General features: G+C 39.7%; 1 protein-coding gene across 2 annotated transcripts in view; it reads left to right on the forward strand.

Moving 5' to 3' along the window:
- LOC110837256 (uncharacterized) overlaps positions 1 to 24,868 on the forward strand; it is a 36,292-nt gene that overhangs the window by 3,285 nt on the left and 8,139 nt on the right. For both annotated transcript variants that reach the window (XM_087358417.1, XM_087358418.1), the window contains exons 4-12: positions 209 to 380; positions 1,351 to 1,717; positions 3,037 to 3,175; positions 3,793 to 4,072; positions 7,134 to 7,451; positions 10,027 to 10,851; positions 13,754 to 13,888; positions 15,504 to 22,100; positions 23,814 to 23,955. In XM_087358417.1, the coding sequence (XP_087214543.1) occupies positions 209 to 380; positions 1,351 to 1,717; positions 3,037 to 3,175; positions 3,793 to 4,072; positions 7,134 to 7,451; positions 10,027 to 10,851; positions 13,754 to 13,888; positions 15,504 to 22,100; positions 23,814 to 23,955 (8,975 nt within the window). The remainder of the gene's footprint in view (positions 1 to 208; positions 381 to 1,350; positions 1,718 to 3,036; positions 3,176 to 3,792; positions 4,073 to 7,133; positions 7,452 to 10,026; positions 10,852 to 13,753; positions 13,889 to 15,503; positions 22,101 to 23,813; positions 23,956 to 24,868) is intronic.

The following is a 24,868-nucleotide window of genomic DNA, read 5'->3' on the forward strand; positions in this document are numbered from 1 at the left end:
TTTTTTAACCTGCTGTCCATTCTGTGTAACATTTCATTTAATACGATGCTCTCTTATTAGTTCTTATAGTGTTTCTTTCACTTTTATGTGAATTCTTTTAATATTCAGCTGTCAGCAAAAAAATTATTTCTGATTCATTTTTCGCTCCTTATCATTTTGGGGAAACTAAAGCAGAAAACGACATGATGATTGTCTTTCTGCTGAACAGGAGTCATCTGCCCAAAGAAATAGTAGCAGTGTGACCTCTCCTGTATCCGCTCGCAACCGTATGAGGATACTTGGTTTTTCAGACGGAGTAAAGCGATCTGCTGTACGTTCAGGAAAGGACACAACACAGCATTGTTCAAAGGACGTAGATGACAGATTAGCTTCTATATCCAGTAAGTATAAGTAAAGTAAAGCATCCCACTACCTGCCTGTGCAGGCACTTGGGGTGGAGCGGAGGTATAGCTCCTACTCTTTCTTAACCTCGGCACTAGATGGGGGTGAGTGGTCAGCATCACGCCCCGGCCATGCTTTACCCCCGGGAAAGGACCCCGGTACCCATTGGACAGGAGGCTGGGCTTATATAGCCTTGAATTTGAGGTGGTGAAATGATTGTGAATAGTGAGTAGAGGGAAGAAGTAGATTTGGGCTAGATTGGGGTATTCTCATGATGCCATTTAGCCTTCTAGGTGGGTTATCAGTATTTTGGAGGAACATATCACCTGGAGATGATCTTTTCCCCCAAAATGTGGTAACCATGTGCAAGACTGTTGTTCTCGGTGGACTGGTGGTTAGCATGCTCGCCACTGGACCCAAGGTTCATGGGTTCAAACCTGACCGAGGACAATGGATTTTTAAGGGTGATAAAAATCTGTAGCACAACTTCCTTCGGAGGGGAAGTAATGCCCGCGGACCCATGTCGTAGATTTATGGCACGTAAAAGAACCTTACGTGCATGATACGAGATGCTTCGTAAGCAAAATTCAGCGGCCATTTCTCACCCAAGTCTCTCCTGATTCACTACTAGATGGCTCTGGCAGTCAAAATCAGGATTGAGTAGAAATTATGCAGAGGCAGTGGGCTGGTCACTCACTACTCACAAACGAACACGTCCAAAAAAGAGCAAGGAAACCTCCGAAAGGAGGCCCTATGTTCTGGAAAAAGAGCGATAGGAAATAAAAAAGAATATGCAAGACTGCACAGTATCACAATCCAGAAGATTACAGTCCACTCTGTGGGTACTTATTCTTTAAATATATTTGACTTTCTGCTTTATGTAAAATTTAAATGTAATTTTTTCATTTTTCTTTATTCCCTATCATTAAGTGAATTTATAATGCTGTTTCTTTTTTAATTTTGTTGCAGCCAGTATGTCACAGGTTGAAGCTACTCCCCTAGAAAACCTTCCTGGATTTTCAGGTGTTTTCGACACCCGGTGTTTACAGACCGCTCAAATGAGTGGAAACATTCGGACTGTCTCATCAAGCGGTCAGGCTGCAAAATGTGTACGCATTGATCGTGATGATTGCTGTTCGGGGACTTCACACGAAGCTAGTCCCTCGAAACCATCTACAAGCTCCTCTAGTCAGTGTAAAAAGTTCAGTGACAATGGACGGACATCTAAATATCAGCAGCTGTCACCTTGTATGAGGAACAGTTCTGCAGCAGAAAGTCAGAACAGTAGCCCAGTTGAAGATGGACCATCCTGCTTTTCATCACCAAAACGAAAATTGTGAGTACACTGCTAAAGTTTATACAGTATATACTCCTAAGTGCAGTTTATGCAACCTTTTTTCTCATATGTCTTACATTGACTGAATTGTTTTGTAAAATCTTTGCTATTTCCCAGATCTTGTAGAAATTTCATATGATTTAAATAACTCATCACAATTTCACATCATTATTATATACTTGAATTCACTTTGCAACACCAAAGCTACAGAAAATTTTGATAGCAAACATTTAATTTATTTCACAACAGAAATCCAAATGTATATGAACTAAAATTAGCTTTACCAAATTAACAAAAATGGGAACTTGCGATAAATTTTGAGTTATTATTTTGTGTTCAGCAACTTTGAGCACAATGTAAACTCACATGGCTGTGAACATCTCAAGAACTGCATGCGATAGATGTTCTAAAATGAAACGGCTCTGAATTATCTGCATAGCAGTTGAAGCAAACTGTGGATACTCATCAAAGTTTTAAGGCCTGATGTCTTTCTTTTACGAAAAAAATAGGTCAGTTAGGGCCCAACCTAATAAAGACTGGTTTTTATTTCTTTGTGTAGAGAATTTTTACAATTCATGATATTCCTCATTTTCTTCTTCTCCTCATTCTTTATGTTTGTCAGGAAAGATTCATATTGCCATGTTAATATTTTTCAAAGCATGACATAGTATTACGTATGGTATTTCAATGTTGTTATTGTACCTAAAAGAGTTTCTTTGATGTTGTCAGCTTATGGATTTAGGAAATGCCTTGTGCTCGTGCTAGGTTTTAGTGGGTGAGAGCTTTTACATGAAATACAGAGGTCACAGATATTTTCAGTTGTTGCTGACATGGAGAAGGGGTTCTAAGAACTCTGGTGAAACACAAAATGGACAAGTATCTATATAAGATACTTCTTCTTCTTCTTCTGTGGCTCTCCGGTCCGTATTCGGTCCATGGCCTCCTCAATTCTCCTCTTCCATTCGGTCCTCTATTAGGTCCGTCTGTCCGAGGCTTTGATTGAGGTTTCGAAACATCTTCCTTTTTTACGGTGCAAGGTTGTTAGCCTTGCGACCAGCCCCCAACCTGGAGGACCAGGGTACCTGTCTTAGTCTGACCTCTCCCCCTCAACCAATCTGGCTAGGGAGGCCCTACCAGTAGCTATGCTACCGTCAGCCTAGCTCTTGGGATCACTGAGGTACTCAAGCCCCACCACCACGACAAGGTGCAGGCACCATTAAGTGGTGGTATAAGATACTAACATAATTAAAACTGGAATTTGAAAGTGATATTTGGTTGAATTTTGTTCTTAAATCTTGCCTTGTAATATGGTGTTCCAGCGTGTACAACACAAAGAGGAAGTGTTCTAACCCCACTCCAGCGAAAGGCATCAACATACCAGTGAAGAGCCATACCCCACCTAAAGTGAGGTGTTCGTACTCTGATGATAATGAATCCAGTGAAAGCCTTGATTTTTCTGTAAGTTAGCATTACAGAAGTAACTGGCTTGTTTGTACGTGATGAATGATGAGTGAAGCCATTGATTTGTAGCTGAACAGAAACTTTATTATTTTCTTTGGTGTTTAAAAAATGAAAGAATGAAATGTATTTAATGTGATTCTTCAAAATGTAATCTCTCTGTGAGAATAAAAAAAGAAAGAAAACATAGTACATCATATTAATTGTGGTGGAATTGTTGTTTAGTGCTTCTTAATTTAAAGTTTCCTTTCATTTAGTGTTCAGTTTTTGTGGTTCCAGCCCAGTTATTTCAGTTTTAAATTCCATTCCTGAATTTAGTGTTCAAATCTTCAGGTTCCTAGAGAAACATTAAATGCAGATTTTACTGTGTTTGGCATAACAGTGATGAAGTAGCAAATGAATGGATGTATTTTTGTTCAAATTTTTTTATTGCATTGGCCCTCAGTATTATAAAAAAAATTTCAAAATTGTCTAAATGTCTCACTTACCAGAGTAAATGTTTGCCACTCTTTTTAGATGGATCCTTTTGGGTTTGTAATACGATATTAGTCCTGGATTTGAGAAATTCCTATCTTTCCATATTGGTGTAACGGAATGTAATCTTGGTCTGTTTGTAGGCACTTACTCAAGCTCTGTTGGACAACAAGGAGCTTCACAAGAAGATTGCAGAAAACATTAACAGGGTGATTCACAAGCCTGTTTTAGGGGAGACTGTGGAAAATGTTGGAAGCCACCTCTCATCAAATGTAACTGCAGAGCCAAGCAATGCAGAAAATCCCATTGTAGTTACAGGGTCATGTGATGGTATGCTACAAGAGCTGAACCAAACCATTAAAACCATAGTCGAACAGACGGAGCAGGATCCTGTGTTTGAGAGATTCCTAGACGAAATAATAGGTATAGTAGAGCCACTATTGTAAGAACTGGATGGAGTGGAAGTTACAGTGAAACCTCTATCCATCGTTCCCGGAACTATCGTTTTCCCGGATGCATCGTCCGTTTTGTTCGGTCCCGAATACATCCCATATAAAATAATGTTACATTTTCCCGCTTCTATCGTTCCTCGAACTATCGTTTTATTGCATCGATCGTTCAAAAATCTTAGTCCCGGCCCACAATTTTCCCGCAATGATCGTTTCTGAGAATTTAAAATGCTGGGTTTTGAGATAAATTATTACCGAAAGACGCACAATGTTTTTGGAATACGCAGTAGCGGTAACCTGTTATGTCGCCCAACCAGCACATTCTTTTGGAATGAGGGTCAGCGGTGCAGGGGTGATAGTTGGAGTGAATGGCGGTGCCCATTGTCAGAAATTTTACGATTTTAATTTGGGTGCACTCATATTTCGTTCCAGCGATGCCAGATGGCATGTGCAGTGTGAATTTCTTCACAAATGCTTTTATTATAAGTACAAAGGAAAGGCGGGGACACTTTTCATTCTTCTGGTTCATCTCGTTTCCAGCGGTTCAGGGTCTTCTACAGCTACGTTTCGTTGAGTTCGGCAGTAATAGTATTTCCATTCTTCCTGTTATTGTCCGCAAAGGGGGTTGGAGTGGTGAGGAAGAAGAAGACGACGAATGCGAGCCCGAAGCTTTGCCGAGTTTTGCCGAAGCGCACGCTGCATTGGCGAAAGTGAAGTCGTTCTTTTATGCGCTTAATATTAGTGAACGTGACGAGGAAAACATTTTGAACGTGGAAAGTGCTCTGTTTGGTCTAAAACGTAAAGTTTCGACAAACCAGTTGTCCATTAAAGACTTTTTTGGTAAAAAGAAGTAACTTTGAAAGAGAAACACTGTTTTTTTTAAAAATTTTAATGCTTTCCCGCATCTATCGTTTTCCCGCATTCATCGTTTTTATTTTCCACCCCCGCCGAAAACGATGCATCGAGGTTTCACTGTATATATTGAAAGAGTAAATGGTTTTTTTCTTTATTTTCTTATAATTTGTTCCCTCTGACACATGCGTTTGAAACTTATGATCATATAAACATATTCTTGGAACCCTGTGGCTGATGTCGAAAATTAAGCATTTTTTTATATTTTCGTTTGGTGAAACAAGATGAAAAATAATTAATTTGGATGGTTATCTTCAGGATTGTTACATTGTGTGGAAATTTGGCTTTATACCTACATTTCAATGGAACATACTGTTTCAGTCCTCAGGCAGACACACAACACACAAAAATGTTGATATTTGCAAGTGCATTTTAATAAGACAATAGGAATTTTAAAATTCTAACATTGGATGCTTAAAAATGGGTGCTGTTCATTTATGCAATCACCAGTATGTTATCAGCATTATTAAAACATAGTCTGTTTTTCCATATCACAGTGTGTTTTGTTGATAACTAACATATTTTATAATACTGACTGTTATCTCTGTGAACTCCTGATTCATTATCATCCCAGTTACAATGGACTCCCATTTAAGGATTATACATAAGTTCAGATGGTAAGGCTGGTTTTCAAAAAGCTGGTTAATCCAGTTACATGGAAGCAGACTTTGAAATTGTTCTGAGGCATGTTAGAACAAGGTTACAATCATTGTTCGGGTGTCATCATTGAGTAATAAAAAGAGCATTTGAAAGTTTAATTTAATTGTGAACATATGACTGTTTTACTAGAAAACACACACTCAAAAGATATTTGATAAATAAACATCCATATAATAGATAAGTAGTACAAACATTAATTGTATGAAAATAAAAGAAAAAAGATTTGAGGTTTTCACAGCAGTGAGTATGAAGATTTCTGTCTTCTGAGTTGTTGCTCTGTGTAGTCTGGTCGATGTTTACCAACGTTTCAGAGGTCATACTGCCTCCGTCATCAGGGCGATGAGTATGAAGATTTCTGTCTTCTGGGTTCTTGCGCTGTGTAGTCTGGTCGATGTTAACCAACGTTTCAGAGGTCATACTGCCTCCATTATCAGGGCGATGAGTATGAAGATTTCCGTCTTCTGGGTTGTTGCGCTGTGTAGTCTGGTTGATGTTAACCAATGTTTTAGAGGTCATACTGCCTCCATTATCAGGGCGATGAGTATGAAGATTTCCGTCTTCTGGGTTGTTGCGCGGTGTAGTCTGGTTGATGTTTACCAACATTTCAGAGGTCATACTGCCTCCATTATCAGGGCGATGAGTATGAAGATTTCTGTCTTCTAGGTTGTTGCGTTGTGTAGTCTGGTCGATGTTAACCAACGTTTCAGAGGTCATACTGCCTCCATTATCAGGGTGATGAGTATGAAGATTTCCGTCTTCTGGGTTGTTGCGCGGTGTAGTCTGGTTGATGTTTACCAACATTTCAGAGGTCATACTGCCTCCATTATCAGGGCGATGAGTATGAAGATTTCTGTCTTCTAGGTTGTTGCGCTGTGTAGTCTGGTTGATGTTAACCAATGTTTCAGAGGTCATACTGCCTCCGTCATCAGGGCGATGAGTATGAAGATTTCTGTCTTCTAGGTTGTTGCGTTGTGTAGTCTGGTCGATGTTAACCAATGTTTTAGAGGTCATACTGCCTCCGTCATCAGGGCGATGAGTATGAAGATTTCTGTCTTCTGGGTTGTTGCGTTGTGTAGTCTGGTCGATGTTAACCAATGTTTCAGAGGTCATACTGCCTCCGTCATCAGGGCGATGAGTATGAAGATTTCTGTCTTCTGGGTTGTTGCGTTGTGTAGTCTGGTCGATGTTTACCAACGTTTCAGAGGTCATACTGCCTCCATAATCAGGGCGATGAATATGCCAATAAACCTTGTGGCCTAATGAGCCATCAGGTTCGACATAGATATCCACCGGAAATATCTTATTTTACATTGTGAATTTGTCCAAGATTTTGGTTTGATGCCACAATGATACACTTTGTTTTATCTACAAATATTTCCAAACCAATGTCTGTACTGGTTTTAGAGTAATTCTCACTATCTCTGTGAGATAGTTTAGCTATTAATTGTCACATTACGTTGCAGGCCCATTAGATGAAGAGATGACACCAAGCCCAGCGGAGATGCAAAGTGAAGGCGATGATGCTGCTCCAGACCTTGCTGTTACAACAAAGGAGATAAGGGATGTTAGTACTGGCAGTGAGGGTAGCAGCTATACGACTAACAAGAAGTCAGCATCACCATTGGCAGCAATAACAGACTGTTCGAAAGGTCATCAGCAGTTTCAAGAGCAGAAACTGGGTAAAGACAATTCTGGGCAGTTGAGCAGTGATGTTCCCCTTAAACAGAGGCTCCGAAGTGCAAGGCAACATAAGTGTGATGCAGCCTTTGGTTCTAACTCAGGTATGTAAATTGCTCTTTGAGAAGACGAGTTAATTATTTATGAGGTATGTGAACAAACAAACCCTTAATTTAGCACTAATGGTAGTAATAAAAATAGTGGCTGAACAAATTGAGGGAAAATGTATGAGGTTTGTCATCTGAAATGTAGAGATTATGGTATCAAAGAGCATTTAGTGTTGTGGGATATTACACTGTTATTATGTGCATGTTCATGAGCTACAATGTCATAGTCAACAACTGCACTGGAAAATAAAATTATTTTGCTTTGTATGCTTGACATGTGTAATGTAGGTTTTGTACTTTCCTAACCTGTTCATTATTTTGGGTTTTAAGATGACTGTCTTCTGGGTTCTAGCGCCCTGTAGTTTGGTAGACGTTTGCCAACATTTCAGAGGTCCTTGCTGTCTCTATCATCATGGTGGTGGCTCATCACCTTGACGATGGTAGCAGCAAACCCTGTTTTGGTTTTTGTTTAAAGTTTTTTGGAAAAACAAGTTGTATAAGTTTTTGAAGTGTGCTTATTGCTTCCAGAATTTGCAGGATATATATATATAAATTATCTTTACAAATTTACTCGTGAATAAAACCTTTATGGAAGGACCTAGATACACTGTTTGATTGTCATCTGTGAGAGAAACTGTCAGAGTTTTATCGTGTTGATCCACTCTCCCCTTTTCAACAACAGTCGAAAGGGGGAGGAGGTGTTCTGTTCTATATGTCGTAGGTTCACTTGGCCCACGCTCCTGAAAAGGGTGTACTCAAAACACAGCAAAGTACAATTAGAAACAAAACCATTTACTTTCTTAAGACAAATTGTAATACATACACGTTACACGGGGTCATTGATTACCCTATTACAAACAAAGAAACTCACAAACAAAACATATAAGAAGAAAACAAAAAGCCCCATGACTCGGCTCGCTCTCGGCAACACTCCAATTTGTCTCCCCGGCCTTGACCACCCCGAGGGACCAAGAATAACCCCAAAACATGGTGGTTGCCCCGTCCACAACACAACACAATCAGTACCTATTTGGATGGGCAACTACAATGTGAAAACAAATACAAACCAAGGTTGCCTCGAAAGGGGTGTCCAGCTGGAGAGATGTTGCCGACCGAATCCGTAGCTACAGCCTGAGTGAGCGTCCGTGTGCTGGCGAGAAGAGGTCTCCCCAAATCAGCCCCCTCACCTAAACTGGCCTAACCTACCCACACGCATTCGCACCCCTTTCGAAGTTTCACCATCACAACATCATGGCCAAATCTAGTCGGCTCAGTGTTCTTGGTAGATGGTAGCATCCATTGTTTTCCACTGCACAATATTTGTCTTTGTGAATCAGATCAGTTGCTGTGAACTCAGATTTTCTTGTTCACTCGAAGACAAATGTGAACAGTTATTTGACAAACAGAAAATTTTTGTGTATTCAATCTGCCAGACTTCCTATAATGCTGTATAAGCCAACACTTGATCTAGTATGTTCTCCTAATCTGCCCAACATTCCCATACATCTCTCTCTCGCATCACTGTATCACTCTCACCCAGTCTTGTGCTCTTACCTTGTTAAGTTCAGTAAAGTTGCATTAAATTGGTTTCGCAGTTAACCTTAGACAGCTGAGTGGCATAAAATTTAAAAACATCTGACACTGGTAATAAAAAGTGGCAGAATCTTAAGGGTATCACAGCCTCCCTCTCCCAAATAAGATTGTGAATAAGTTGTTTGGTGATATGAGTGTAACATCACTTGGCCATGAGTGTCACGTGAATGAGTCTAACATTTTCGTCATTTGAAAGAATTAAGAAAAGGTATAAGCCAGTGTTAGTAAGAGGTTTCTAACACTGAAGAAATACGAAAGTTATTAGCTGCAGGAATAAGTGAGAATGTGAGGAAAAGAGGCTCAGTTGTTTGTGATGTTCGTATATGAGATGAAGTTTGTAGTTTGTATGTGTTCACCAATGAAGGTATTGGGAGTGCAAGTGTTTTTTGAGCAAGCAAAGGTTGGTTTTGCGGCTCTGCATGACAGTTCATCCGGCATGATACGAAGCTTCAAGGTGAAGCAGGGTCAGCTGATAGATTATGGTTTTGTTCTTCGATGTTCTGTTATGTTTTTCTTTCAGTAATGTGTGTTTAAAAAGCTACATATCTAGACTCTACATAACTGTCTTTACATATTCCCATGTAATGCATAAGGTGTTAATTTTTTCCATGTTTGATGATTAATTGTAGGTGCAGGATTCTGGTCAGAAATCTTGAAGGGATGGGACTACTTAATAGATGTACGGATAAGTGGCTTGATAATGTTAAAATAGATGTCATAGAAATAGGGTGTGAGGATGTAAACAGCATTTGTCTGGCTCAAAATTGGTTCTGTTCATGAGGTTTCATAAAAGATGGGGAAATTCTTGGCTATGTAGCTTTGTAAGGACTATACTTTATGAAGTTAGAATGATTTATGTTACATCTAGTAACTATAAATAAAATCAGTGTGGTTACTTTTTCGTAAAGTATTTCCATGTAATTGTTGCCACATTATCTGATGATTCGGTAGTTTGACTGTGGTTTTTATAAACTTCCAGTGAGCCCCACAGCACCATCAGGTAAAGACACGAAGAAGGAAGTTACCTCACTCGAAGACCAAAATGCTGCTGCCATCCAGTGCATAGTGGATGCCAAGATCGCATCCCAGAAAACATCTGAAATAAGCCATAGTCATCAGACGCAAAAGAATGATTGTACGACTATGTCGGCCAGTGCAGAAGACACTCAGACACTTATCACTCCATCTTCCATTGATAATTCTTCAGAAAAGCCTTGTAACCCCCCAAGCCATGAGACGAGCACTAGTCCAGTCGTAGTTAACTCCTTGCAGAAAGAAACGAATCAGATTTTAGATGCAAGTGACAGAAATGATAGTGTAGGAAGTTCAGATACTGCTAAGGTAGTGAATAATGCTGGAGAAGTTATTTTATTTGATGGTAACCTGGCATTTGTGGACAACAGTGCCTCATTTTCACATATCGCTGAAAGTGGTAGCAACATTTTATCAAACTCTTTAGCACTTACAACACAGTTGACTCCTCCATTTGTTGTAACATCACAGCCATCAGTTTCCACTTCTGGTACTAGCCAGGTTATGACAATCACGATACCTGGTTCTACAGACGCTATTCAGCAGGCAGCTTCACTCAGTGGAATTTCTCTCTACTCACCACCTGAAGTAGCAGTGCCTCATGATGTTGCTACACAGAATGCAAATCAGGTTGTTTCCTTTGCCATTCCAGACACACACAATATTAAGCCTGTAATACATGAGCAGGATCTGATGTCAGTGTCAACTGTCATCGTGTGTGGGAATGATGGGTTGATTCCCCAGTTCATCAGTTTGCCACATCAGGACTCTTGTAAGTATTCTGCTTTGTTCACATCAGATTATTTGCTCATCAACTACTTCAGTCAAAAGCACACTTTTAATTAACAACATACTACTAATTTGAAGAGTTGGGGATAAAAACCATGAATGTTGAATCAAATGAATGAAAATTACATGATTTCTACTATAGTCTTATATGCTGAACGCAGGAGATGATACTAACTCCATTAGCATTAATAAACACTGAACACCTATTCTAAAATTGGGAATATATTGGTGTAAATACTTATATATTTCTGTAAATTAAAGTTATAAATTCCACTTGAACATTAATGCCCAACTTCATATCACTGGTTATTTTATGGCATTGCTCATGGAAGTCTGAGTTAACTGTGTTTAAGAGAGGGAGTCTTTGTAAATGTTGCCAAGATAGAATGGATACACCTTACAATGAGCATGTCATTATAGCAAGAAAGATTATTGGTACCACTGTTTTTTAATGTTGAATGTGGTAAGTCCTGCACAAAACAAAGGCTTTTTCCCACACCTTCATCCTTAAGGAGTAATTTGTAACTAGCCACAGCTTTATTTTATAGCTTTTTGTATGGACTGTATTTTACATTTTGCTTCCAAAGCTACCTGTAGCTGGTGGCCTGTAAAGGTACCTTTAACCTACCCTTTTTGCCTCTCCCTGGTCTAGGAGAGAAATGTTTGCATCTCAGAATCTGCAGATTGTTCCAGAATGTCTGAGAGTTGGAGTAAACAGTCAGTCATACGTACCACCTTTACTAAGGCATGGGTGTACTTCTGTGGTGTTAATGTGATTACTAATTGTGGAAACATTAGCATTTGCCTGTATATATATATATATATATAATTCAACAATAATAAACAAAACAGGAAAAAAAATACTGGGGATAAAAATGACTGCAAAGCGGTTAACTGACTGTTCATTCACTGACTTTGAGGTATTCTGATTGACTTGCACTGTTCTTTGAAATGACATGCTAGCCAAATTATTAGCAGAAACAGTTTTGAAGAGCAGACTGATCCAGCAAGTAGAGTGGTTCTCCACGTTAAACTATTTTAAAATATTTATTTACTGATGCACTAAATAAAAATAAAAGTCACATTGTATTTATTAACATAAATCAACAACAATAATGTTCTGTTAGTTGTTAGGTTCCTTTTTAAATAGTTATTAAGCTGAAAAAGTTTACAGTTTTTTTAGGAGCATGTGCTTCTTTTGTATCTGATCTCTCTTTCCCCCCCCCCCCCCCCCAAGCTGTTGACTTCAACTCTTAAACATCCTGGGATGAAGAATATCTGTGATAGCTTACCCCTCTAAAATGTAAGTGACAAGAAATTCCATCACACGATGTTCTTTGCTTGGACACAGAAACCTATTATTGTTTTCTTCCATCCAGCTGCACTATTTATTTTGGATGATTTGGTTCCAGACGTGGAAACACAACTCACTTCTGATAATGTGCATTCTTAGATGATCTATTCTGTACATCTTGTTACAGAGTCCAATTTTAATAATGCTGTAAGTTTTTCTGTATGCATCAGATGTGAAGGAGGATGATGCTTCTCCTCATCACCCTCTTGGCTTGTTCACTCCATATTGTTAACAATATGATCATCTTTGGATAGTTCAAGATAGATAATACAGGCAACTCTCGGTTTACGAATGTTCAATTAACGAACATTCGCTATAACGAACGTCACAATTCATTCAAAAGTTCTTAAAAGTCGCCAATAGATAGACTTCCTTATAAAACGAAATGCCAAATGTATAGTGAACATAATTGTAAGATTTAAATAAATAAACTTTTAAAAAATGTATTTATTACAATAAGTATCAGAAAATTATTATATGATAATTATGCTGAATTATTCTTGGTTAATAAAGCTGAACTAGACAGTTAAAAACCTTGGTTTACATGCCACACCGCATAGAATGTTTGCTCGCATAACGCATACACACATTATAATAAAACGTATTTTATAGACCAGAAGTATTCAACCTTTTTTGTTCTCGTACCCCCAGATACAATTTCTCTTCAACTTTGTACCTCCAAAGTTGTTGGTGTATAATTCAAGTTATACATAGTATATAATCTACATCTTAAATAAATTACATTACTGATTATTCAGTGTTTATCATAAAATTATATATATATATATATATTTTAAATTTCATGTACCCCCTAAGATGTTTTTGCGTACCCCAGGTTGAATACCACTGGTATAGACCATTCAATGTTTAGAACATAGTTTTAATGCTTTAAAATGGCTGCTAATGTATACGATATGTATCGTAAAATCTCAGGAATGCAAGGTACACATAATGAACAAAAACATATAATGAACAACGTCTCGGAACGGAACTCATTCGTAAACCGAGAGTTGCCTTTATTGAAATATATTGTATATAGGCATCCTTTTGTGTTTCTCTATTCATTAGTCTGGTGTTCATTTAGCATGACAGACATTTACATCAGTAACTTTGCAGATGATTTGCAGTTTATCAGGAACTTTGCAGTTGATTTTATGATATATTTCTAAATCGTGACATGTTTTGCCTACATGTAGTTATAATCTAATAAAATAATTAAAGATTGATTTGAGTAATGTATACAGTGATATTAGACCTCAGTGACTTGTTTCTCTGTAATTGCAAATGTTCTGTTAGGTTGAGCATTTAAAACATTGCAGGTCCATATGAAATATTATCCACGGTGCATTTGTTTCGCATTTTTGTGCCACTTTTTAGTACCTACATAATAGATTGAAGAATAAAACAAAAACATTGACTTAACTAGGGTAAATTTTTGTATGAAAATTTAATAATGGCCTTGTTTTTATAAAAAGAAAAGACGTGTCTGAGTTTTAGGTAAATATGATATGTAAACTGTTTCCTGTTTCAGTGAGAGATGATTTTCTGCTGCCAGGATCAGGTGGAACTCGCTATGTGCCCATTGTTCCTCGAGATACACCAGTAACTACGTTGACATCAGTAATTAAACCTCCTCGTATGGGTGCTATTCTGCCTCGGAAAACAGGTTTGTTTAATGTGAACAGATTATTATGTTCAGAAGTTATCTTGGTATTTGTCTATATAGAAATGATTGGTGAACAAGAAATTCATACATACGAGGCGCGTCCCAAAAGTAAGTTTCCCTGGGGCCGTTTACAGAAACAAAACACAATTTCATGGAAATATTTATTGCAACAGATACAGCAAGTGTCCAGCTATTTTTCAACATATTCGCCACCGGAATTGAGACATTTGTCATACCGTGGGACCAACTTTTAATACCTGTGTTGTAGAAGTCTGCCGCCTGGGATTGGAACCACTGTGTGACAACCATCTCCGCCTCTCTGTCATTCTCAAAATGCTGACGCTGACCGGACAGGAATTTCTTGAGGTGTAGGAAAAGATGGAAATCACTGGGAGCGAGGTCCGGGCTGTAGGGTGGATGATTAAACACCTCCCAGCTGAACTCCTGCAGGAGACTTGCTGTCCGTCGAGCCGTGTGCGGCCTAGCGTTATCGTGCAGGAAGACAATACCGGCACTAAGCATCCCGCGCCGCTTGTTCTGAATGGCCCGTCGCTGAAAATTGTCTGCACCAGCGACGCACCATCTGCTTGCTCATAACGTTAGGCCCATAGACCCGGCACAGCTGACGATGAATTTCGATCGGCGCTATGCTCTGTGCATTCAAAAACTTTATCACTGACCGCACTTCACAGTCGGCGGGAGCTGGAATAAGAACCTCCATCTTCAACAGCTGCAACGATGCTTAGTGCCGGTATTGTCTTCCTGCACGATAACGCTAGGCCGCACACGGCTCGACGGACAGCAAGTCTCCTGCAGGAGTTCAGCTGGGAGGTGTTTAATCATCCACCCTACAGCCCGGACCTCGCTCCCAGTGATTTCCATCTTTTCCTACACCTCAAGAAATTCCTGTCCGGTCAGCGTCAGCGTTTTGAGAATGACAGAGAGGCGGAGATGGTTGTCACACAGTGGTTCCAATCCCAGGCGGCAGACTTCTACGACACAGGTATTAAAAGTTGGTCCCACGGTATGACAAATGTCTCATTTCCGGTGGCGAATATGTTGAAAAATAGCTGGACACTTGCTGTATCTGTTGCAATAAATATTTCCATGAAATTGTGTTTTGTTTCTGTAAACGGCCCCAGGGAAACTTACTTTTGGGACGCGCCTATTAATTTTGTTTTGGAAATCTCAGGGAATGATATCCATTGACTAATTTAAGTTTACGTTAGAGGCTAATATTAAAATTAATCTTATGGAAATTGGTAGTGGAAATGTGAGCTAAACTAGATGGTCTTGATTTATGGTTCAGTAGTGGACTTTTGTGAACTTTATGATATTTGTGTTTGATTCCATGTTATAGTTAGTTTTCCACTGTTTCTCTCATACACAATCGTGAGACTATTAATGAATTTAACAATTTGCCCCTTTGTGGGGGTGAGGTGGAGCAGTAAGAAAAAAATTAACAGTTTTGTTCACTTTTCACTTTTTCAGTATTTTGATTCTTTTGAGCACTGGCTAGTGGTCGTCTAAATATTCATTGAGTATGAAAGTTATTGCATGTGAAAATGGTACCAAGTATTTGGAATTGCTGTATGAAATTCTCTTATTCTTCCAGATGTATGCCAGCCAATAGTGAGGTGCCCCATCTCAACGGTCTTGAACAATAATCTGAGCACTTCTAAAATGGTTGACCCTAAGCTTGGGACATTAAAGCAGGCCGAAACCTTCACATCACAGCGAAAGAAGCAGATTTCTTCAATTAATAAAAAGAAAGGGATTAGGAATAGGATTGGGGTCCGAACTCGTTCCCAAGTCAACAAGCCAAGTAGGCCTCCTGCAGCGAGTGCTACTTGCACTGATGATAGGAGAGGTGATGTCAGGGTGATGTGCTCAAATACAGGGCAACAGTCAACAGATTGTAGCCGTAGTCTTCCTAGTATCATTCTGGAGTCACCACCAGCAAAATTGCCATTAATTACTGCACAAGAAGATGGGGTAACCATATGCAGTGAAGCAGGGCGAGAAAGGTTGCTGGGAGCCCTTAATCTAAAAGAATCAACTGAGAGCTGTTTGAACTCAAAGCCAGCATCAGATGAACTGGATGCAGATGTAAAGAGTAAAAGTAAGATAGAAGCAGACGGAAATAAAAGTATAAAATCTAAAAGTGATTTCATATTGCAAAATGTTGATAAATATCCACCGAGCCCACATCTTATGACACTTGTGAATCTCAGCAAAAATTTTGCCAATACTGGACATTCTATATCAACTCATATTCCTGGCACATCTAATGAAACCACTGGTAAAAAGTGCAGTGAAGACAAATTGACCCAGAAGTCTCGTGAAACCCCACAACCAACAACTTCTCGAGGCAGGGCAGGTACGAATGACAAACGGATGAGTCTCAGTACACCTCGCAGACAACGTCACGTACGGGCACTGGACTTTACAACACCGCCTAAGGCCAGAACTGTCCCTAAACGTTTACAGTCTAAAGGATCTTCTCCTAAAACATCAGAGAAATTAGTTAAGACTTTACGAAGGACGACGAACAGCGGTGTAAGTAAAGTAAGGTCAACTCTTTTTAAATCTCCTCAAAATGAGTCAGAAACTGTTTCAAGTGATGCATCTCCATTCACTACAGTCTCAGCGTTGCCCAATGCATGTTCTGATATTTGTCACAGTATCTTACCACCCATTGCAACACGAAGCCCACTTCCTCAGCTTTGTGGAGGGTGGGACAATGCAGCGGGAGTTGGGCAAATTATTTGTGATGATAGTAGTGTGGTGAGAGAAGAAGCAAGATTAGATGATGCAGTTGGGTCCAGTTTGCCTGTGACAGAAACTCAGGATAAGACAAATCTCTCTGATAAGCAGTCTGAAGTTACAGAAAGGTCAACAAGCCTTCTGAAAAACTGGGAGACTGGACATAAAGTGACTCCTAAACTTGCAGAAGGAAGTTTGATGAGCAACAAGAACTTGCCACGTACAAAAAAGGCGTGGGATTCTGATCTTCGAGTACATGTGAATGTTCACCGTGAAGAATCCCAGCTACCAACAAATGATAAAAAGAAAACGAAAAAGGAAAAGGAATCAAAACCAACAAAATCAAAGAGAAAATCCTCACAGGAGGCCAAAAAGGAAGTTAGTAGGCTAGAAGAGCATCTGAACAAAAATGAGAGCATGGACAATGGAAATAAAAATACAGATCCAGAAAATACAAATCGGGTATCTGAAAATATGCCTTCAAGTTCAGATATCTCTGTAAGGATATCACCTAATGATTCTGAGGAAACAGATCTTGGCAGCGAAGCCAAAAATCAGAAGAGAGACTTAAATACTGCAGGTACTGTTCGAGTTACAGGGAAGTCTTATCCGCCAAGGAAAGGTGTTGAGCTAATAAGTGAATCAATTGAGAAACTGTCAATAAAGCCCAAGACATTTGTTGCACTAGACACATTGACTGAAAGAAAGGATCTTGATCAGCTCATTGGTGAGGCAGACAACCAAGGTACCAGCGACCGGATCGAAGCTGTCAAGGAGGATACAAAGATACAAAGAAAAGAGAATTTGGCACTTGAAACTGCAGATAGTAATGAAGTTGACCTTTCTAAATCTTCGGATTCATCTACCACGGAAACTGTAAGTCCTAATACATCAGTTGGGCCAGTTCTTAACGTAGCCTGTAGTTCCATAATTATCCAGTCACCAACAAAGCTGAAAGGTGCAGAGGGAAGAATAGTTCATCGAAATTTGCATGTGCACCAATCGCCAAATGTCGTTGATAATGAGACACTTGTGATCCATACTGATGATACCAGTTCGGTTACTGATACATTCAAGACAGGCTGTGAATTGAAAGGCAACACAGTTACTGGTGAAAGTGCAGCTGAAGATCAGTGTGTTCCTGTCTTAGAAAATCAGGAGCTTGTTCCCCCAACATCTGAGTTTTGTCCTTCAGACTCCCAGAAAGAAGATATCCAAATGTCTCAGAATTGCAAATCCAGTTCCAGTAAAGAACCATCTTTTGCCAGTGTACCAGATAATGCTTCATTAAAAAAGTTAAGGACACAGACAGAAGCGTGTGATACAGCAAATAGATCAGATGCACAACCAAAGTCAGTTACTGATTTTGTTCTAGATACTCCAAGAAAGACAGATGACCCTGGTTCAACATGCTGGGGTTCTGATTTTGTGTTCATACCTCTAACACCCCGCATGATGAGCCCATATCCAGATGATACTCCAGTTACAAAGTTGGCAGATGGAAATTCTTGTATAGATTTTTCTTTAATACAAACTCCCAGTTTTCCACCCACACCCAACATTGCAGTGACACCTCAGCTATATAATACAAGTCCAGATACTCCTTCATCTTATGCAAGAAGGTCAACAGACCGTTCTTCATGCTCACCATATTACAAGCCAACTGGAAAACTGGACTCCGCAGCTTTGTCAAAGCCACTGGAACAGTTGTTGGTAGAGGAATGCAGAAAATTAGAAAACAGCACTGTACGGTCTTCAGATGGTTATAACAAATGCCATAAGGAAGATGGTGGAGAGAATGCTCAGCCTGATAGTGGACAGGGCCAACCATTACCTGTTCCAGATAAAAGTCTTGAAAAAGCAACATCATTATTGCCAGATCATGTGACTAATGTTCAGGTCAAAGCATACGTTGGAAAGAAGCTTGTGTCAGGTAAAACAGGCGAAGGACGAGTAGATTCCTTAGTTGGTGCACCTACTAAGGCACCTTCACCAGAGAAGCAAAAGCAGGCAAAGGAGATGACGCAGAAAAGAGGTACAAGGGATCGTGGAAATACTGCCAAGTCAGACCATACAAACATTAAAGCAAGGGGGAAGGTGAGGTCTCTTTCAAGGACTTCTAACAAAGGCAATGCTGTGGAGGTTAAGCCATCAGAAACATGCTCCTCAGCAAGGAGGAAAGCAAGTTCTGTTTCAAGGGCTGCTGACAGAAGCAGTGATCATGACGATGAGTCAATGAGAGCACAAATCTCTGCTTCAGGTTCAGCAAAGAAAAAATCGAAGTCCATTTCGAAGACTGCCAAAAAAAGTAGTGACTTCATTTTTAAGTCATCAGAAACACATACCTCAACTTCAGTCTCAATGAAGAATGTGAGGACTGCTAATAAAAGTAATGACTTGAAGGAGGAGTCATCAGAAACACGTGCCCCAGATTTGATCACAAGAAAGGAGAAGGCAAGGTCCATTTCAAGAGCTGCTAACAAAGACTCTGACTTGAAGGATGAGCTGTCAGAAACTCAAATTAATCCATTTAAGAGACATGATGAAAAGACTACAGATGAAATTATCCAAAGGCACCTTGAGGCTGCTCGGATGAAGCTCTTTGGTTATAATTCACCAAGTGATGACTCTGACTTTGAATCCAGCAATGATTTTGGACAAACTGAAGCTGAGACCAAGACAATACCATCTAATGTTTGGAATAAAACATGTACAGAACTTACAAAAGCAAAACAGTCGGTTGCAGTAACTCAGCCCTCTAAGTTCTATAGTTCCTACTCAGAAAGCAGTAAGACAAACACACAGCAAACAGTGGAACCTCAGACTCGGGCTGATGAGGTAAGACCCGTGAGTGGGTTGTCTTTAATGAAGGAGAATTCCCAACGTGTGCCAACTTCAACTTATGAGTCAGAATTAAGAAAGACGCATGCCGATGAGAATGTGAACTGTGTAACACCCATCTTTCATTCAGAGATACCAAGATTTAAGATTTTCTCTGAATGTAACCAGTCTACAGATGCCATGAAAAAGTCATCTGTACACATTGTAGATGATGATGATTCGGTGGGGGCAAAATCACATAACTCTCATTCAGCGAGGAACACAACATTGAACAGTGAACATGAAAAGAAACATCACATTGAAAAATCGGAGGGGCTAGATGTTAGTAGTGTGCCTAACTGTGAGGTTAAAATGCCTGAAGAAGGACATGGGGAAATATTATCTGTGAAAGCTGTCCTCAATGAACTGATACCAGATGTGTCCATGGGGAATAATCCTATGTGTGATGTCCAGGATGTGGATGCCAGAAAACAATTGATAGAGAAGGAAAACATCTTTACTAAGACTGCCCAAACTACCCCCACAGAGGTTATCAGAGGGAACTGTGGTGAGTGCACACCACCAAAGAGAAGTCCACACTTGTCTGTGGAAGCTATTGCAGACAGACTGACAAGGGATAAGGTAGCAATCCAGGCCCATCCCATGAAACAGACTCCAGTCTGCCAATCTATGACCTACGAAGACAGTAGCTCTGAGGATTTTCCAGCTTTGCATCTCAGTTCAGATGATGATACACAGTCTGAATGCATCACTTTCTTTCAAGTGGAGTCTGAAATGGCAAAAATGCATGGGGTGGAAGAGGCCACAGCAGATGTTTCAACTGTCAGGTCATCACTGAGCACTACCGAAGATGTATGCAAGGATTTGGAACTGACACCTAACAGATTCAATGGCGTGGAATCAAATTGCAGCTTGTTACACACAGGTGTTGGATATGAGAGTGGGAGGCAGGAACAATCAAATACCAGCAAATGCAAAGGAGAGGTATCACATACAGTTGATGGTAAAACTTTGAAAAAGAAAATGAGTGCAACTTTAAGACAAGAAAGTACCAATCGGAAGATAAAGGCTTTACTGGGTGATGATGTAAGTCCCATAAGGAATCAAAGTGAAGTGATAGAAGTGTACAAGGATGTGAAGGGTGGAATTTTACATAAACTCTTCACTGTTACGAACAAACATGATTCGCCAGTTAAAAATACTCTGGAAATTAAGCCAAAGAAAGAGAAACAGAAAGATCGGTCAGAGATAAGTATGGAAGTAGAAAAGGTACAAGAAAATGAAGTTTCAGTAGAGCCAAATATAGCATGTGAATCAAACAAAATGAAAACCACCAAATCACATGAAACTTCAGTCATTGAATTGAATGAGGCAGTAGATAGTAAGGCTACTGCACATACACACAGTGTGGATTCCAGTATTGAGGGAGTGTCATCACTTGACAAAAGCATGATTTTTGAACAGCATCAAGTGTCTGATAATGAGACATACATAGGAATCGTGTATGCAGGTGAAGGGCCCAAAGGAAATAATCTTGTATTTGAGGACATCTCCAATTTTTCACTCGCTTTTGAATTAGGTGAGGATTCTGATGGAGCAGTGAAAACTTATAAGTGTATAGTCTCAGAATTCCAGGAATTATTTTGTGCCTTACCCAAACAATGCACCAGGGAGTCAAATTCTTTTGAAGGTGGCCAGACTGATATCACAAGGAAGAGCTGGTCCAGTAATTGTAAGAAATATAAGAACTCTGACTGTGTTAAAAGTAACAAAGATAGTCACAAAGAATTGTTCCACAAATCTACGAATGATAGACTGTACTCAAGGGAGCACAGAACAAGATCACGCTCCCCAACCATCAGAAGAAGTACCCACTTTTCACATGACAGAAGGAGAACTTCACATGTACACAGAAGATCTCCATCCCCAGTTCGCAGGAGACGGTCATTGTCTCATAACTGTGGAAGAAGGTCTCAGTCTTTGGATCACAGAAGATCATCATCATCATCATCGTCTCCAGTAACATCTACACCTAAAATGAAGACATTTTCACCGTTGACTGAGCTCTATAATGACTACTTGAGAGACGAGAGAAAGTTTGGTCCTAGTTACAGTAAAAGAGTTCGGGATTTCAGTTTTAGGAGCAATGAAAGACTTCCGTTTGGACAGAGGGGCAGGGGAAAAATGAAGTATGATAGGCATATTCATTCTAAGAGAACTTCCAGAGAATCTAGTCGTACTTCAGCATCACCTCGTGGAGTATCTGATTCTCATAGCAGAATGCTGGATCTTGTCAAAGAACGTGGACCTTCAACTGAGAAGAGGTTCACACAGGAAGTGAGAGCCACAGAAACACGCGTCGGAAGAGGCTTGGATGACACAGCTTTGTTGGCCAGAAGACTTTCAGCTGCTGAAGACATGGACAAGGTGCCTGCTAGAGCAGAGACACAAATTAAAGATGTTACAGAAGGAAGGCAAAAGGTGCAGGACACTCTTGAGCTTTTAGAGGAGGGAGAATTGGTAGATGATGATTCACTCCAGGCTCCTAACAAGTACAAATGTAATGATAAACGGGTATTGTGGCCCCAGAAGTATCCATCATCAGGTAACTATAGCAAACATTTGATATAAATAAGCTAGTAACTTTCACAGTCATGTATTTGGGTCATGCAGAAAAATGCGTGCATCAAATACATGTAACTTCAGTCTTGTCTCGAGAAATGTCAAACTACAACAAGAGATTATAATATTGCATTGATATTAATATTCTGTTAACCAGGTGACTACTGGCCAACAAACAATTGCTTGACATATTTTTTATGACTAATAATGAAAGTGTTAAGGTAGCTGGTGTATTGAATCTGTAATGCCTGCTCAGTTTTTATGGAAATACTTCTGTGTGCTCATTTTTAGTGGCTGGAAATTTTTAAATATCTGAGCTTTGAGTTATTCATTTTGTTTACATGTCCTAATGAAGGTGTGGATTGAGTTACATAATTAATAAAATGTGCTATTGAGTTCTACAAATTTTGTTTTGGACATTAAATGAAATTGGTATGGCATAGCATCTGTCTGTCTGATTTGCCTGTAATTAACTCTTGGCTCAGTCTCACTTGGAACTGATAGTTATTCTGATGATAGGGAAATTACCTGTGAGATTTCAAGTTCTCATGGTGACAAGTATGAGTATGGCTGTCTTCTGGGATGTTGCATATTGTAGTCTAGTACAAAAAACCTATGTTTCAGAGGAGCTTAATGCCTTCATCAACAGGGCAGTTACCCTGAAAACAGCCGTCTCCAGCAAATTACTTGTTTTTAATGAGCTCAGTCAGTATAGTGACTGGATGACCGAGGTTTGATCCCTGATGGGGGCAGATGATTTTTTCCTCTAGCCTCTGCATCCAGACTGGTTCTGGGTCCCACCCAGCCTCCTTTCCAATGGGTACCAGAGTCCTTTCCTGGGGGTAAAGCACGGCCAGAGCGTGATGCTGACCACTCACCCCCATTCAGTGCCAAGGTCAAGAATGAGTAGGAGCTGTACCTCCTCTCCCCCCAAGCGCCTACATGACATATAGTGGGACAGTTTTACATGTTTTTTATGGACCTTATAACTGGACCTGCCCTTGGTTAAAATTCTGATGACTTTTATAAAGAGCAAGTTGATTGGTGGGTGACCTTATGAGAGACAACCATTAAGACTCATAAGGGGGCCTTCCAAACTGAGGGAAACAAGATGTTAACTGGGAAGTTTCTCTTTCAGATTTTTTAATGAATAAAAGAACAAAAAAAGGCCTGTTAGCCAGCCTATGTGTATTATTGAGATTCAAAATGGAATTAAAACTTTTGTGTTATTGTGAGGGAGGATTGAATATCAGCCTATGGAACACATCCATCATCAGGGTGATGATGGAGGCAGCAAGGACCTCTGAAACATTGGTAAACTTCTACCAGACTGCATGGTGCTACAATTCAATCCTGCACAGGTTATATGTTGCACATGCCAGTTCTAACATCCTGGTTTCTATGCTGAGGTCTCTAGTTGTCTCATTCTTTGAGGGTTTCCAATCAAAATGCTTTTCTGAGTTTTGTACATGCTACATGAACTGCTAGTCTCTTTGTTGAGTTCATGTTAGGTTTAGAGTATAAATTTTGAAGCACCCTGTTGTCATATTCTTTTATCTGATATATATGACTTGGATTTTATTAAGAAATATATTATTAAACTTTTTCTCATACATGAAGAACTGACAGCAAGGTTCGTGTTTTGCAACTTTGTAACAGTTTTAATATTGTTTTTCTATTTCTGTCTTGTTTCAAGCGGCTTATGATGATGAACATGTGACACGTGGACTAGTAGGAAGAGTTCGAGCTGAGAACTTCAGTGAAAATTCTTCCTCTGTTTTAAAAGTAGGCACACGTGCTAACAGCATCACTTCAGACCTGTCACTTGAGCACAGCAAGTGAGTTTTTATTGAAGTTGAGTTACACATCCTGCCCAAATTCCTAATAAAGCAAAACCCTGAAACCCTCTTTAGACAGTAAATTCATATTCACCTATTCCATGCTTATTATATTCTTTTCTTCCATATCTTTTCCATATCAAGATTAGTCTCACCTGGTCCCATGAAAGTCATAGTAACAGATTCTTCTGAAATGCATAATATATTTCAGCGTTGTAAGGTTATATTCAGATGTTAAAAAATAATTTTAAAGAATATATTTGGTATGACACATCAAACTGATTTTTAAATGGCAAAAGTAATAAAATGTTAAGATAAAAAGTTCTAAAAATTATGTGTGTACTGATATATGATCTGAAACTTTCATGGCTGCTGAGTATAATGAATTATTCTCAGTCATTGCCCCGAGGACAAGGATGAAGATCGTTCTCTAAACGTTTGTGTTTCCTCCATTAAACCACCTTACACGGCTGGTAGCCTGAGAAGAATTCATTATACGCAGGGCATTTAAAAAGTTCCCGGAATTGTGGTATAGCACTGTAATGGTAGGACATATGGCAACGCTTACCTAATCACCTTCAAGGTAGGACCATTGCGCGCACACACACACTTGCTCCATCAATCCTGCCATTGTTGGAAGCACCGGCGGAAGGCTTCGTTTGGAATCTTCCGGAGTTCGGCCATCGCATTTGACACATCGCTGGTTGTGCAGCAATTCCTCGCCGAGAAAAGCATTCCCGTCATCACCCACCCACCATACTGTCCGGATATCACTCCGAGTGACTTCTGGCTGTTCCCTACTCTGAAAATGGGCGTCAAGGGGTCGCGTTTCGCAACCATGGAGGACATCAAATCAAATGCGACGGCCGAACTCCGGAAGATTCCAAACGAAGCCTTCCGCCGGTGCATCCAA

Source organism: Zootermopsis nevadensis, unplaced genomic scaffold (genome assembly GCF_977971745.1).
Source record: "Zootermopsis nevadensis isolate Lab colony 2312 unplaced genomic scaffold, Znev_1.0 Znev_ptg000030l, whole genome shotgun sequence".
Lineage (NCBI taxonomy): Eukaryota > Metazoa > Arthropoda > Insecta > Blattodea > Termopsidae > Zootermopsis > Zootermopsis nevadensis.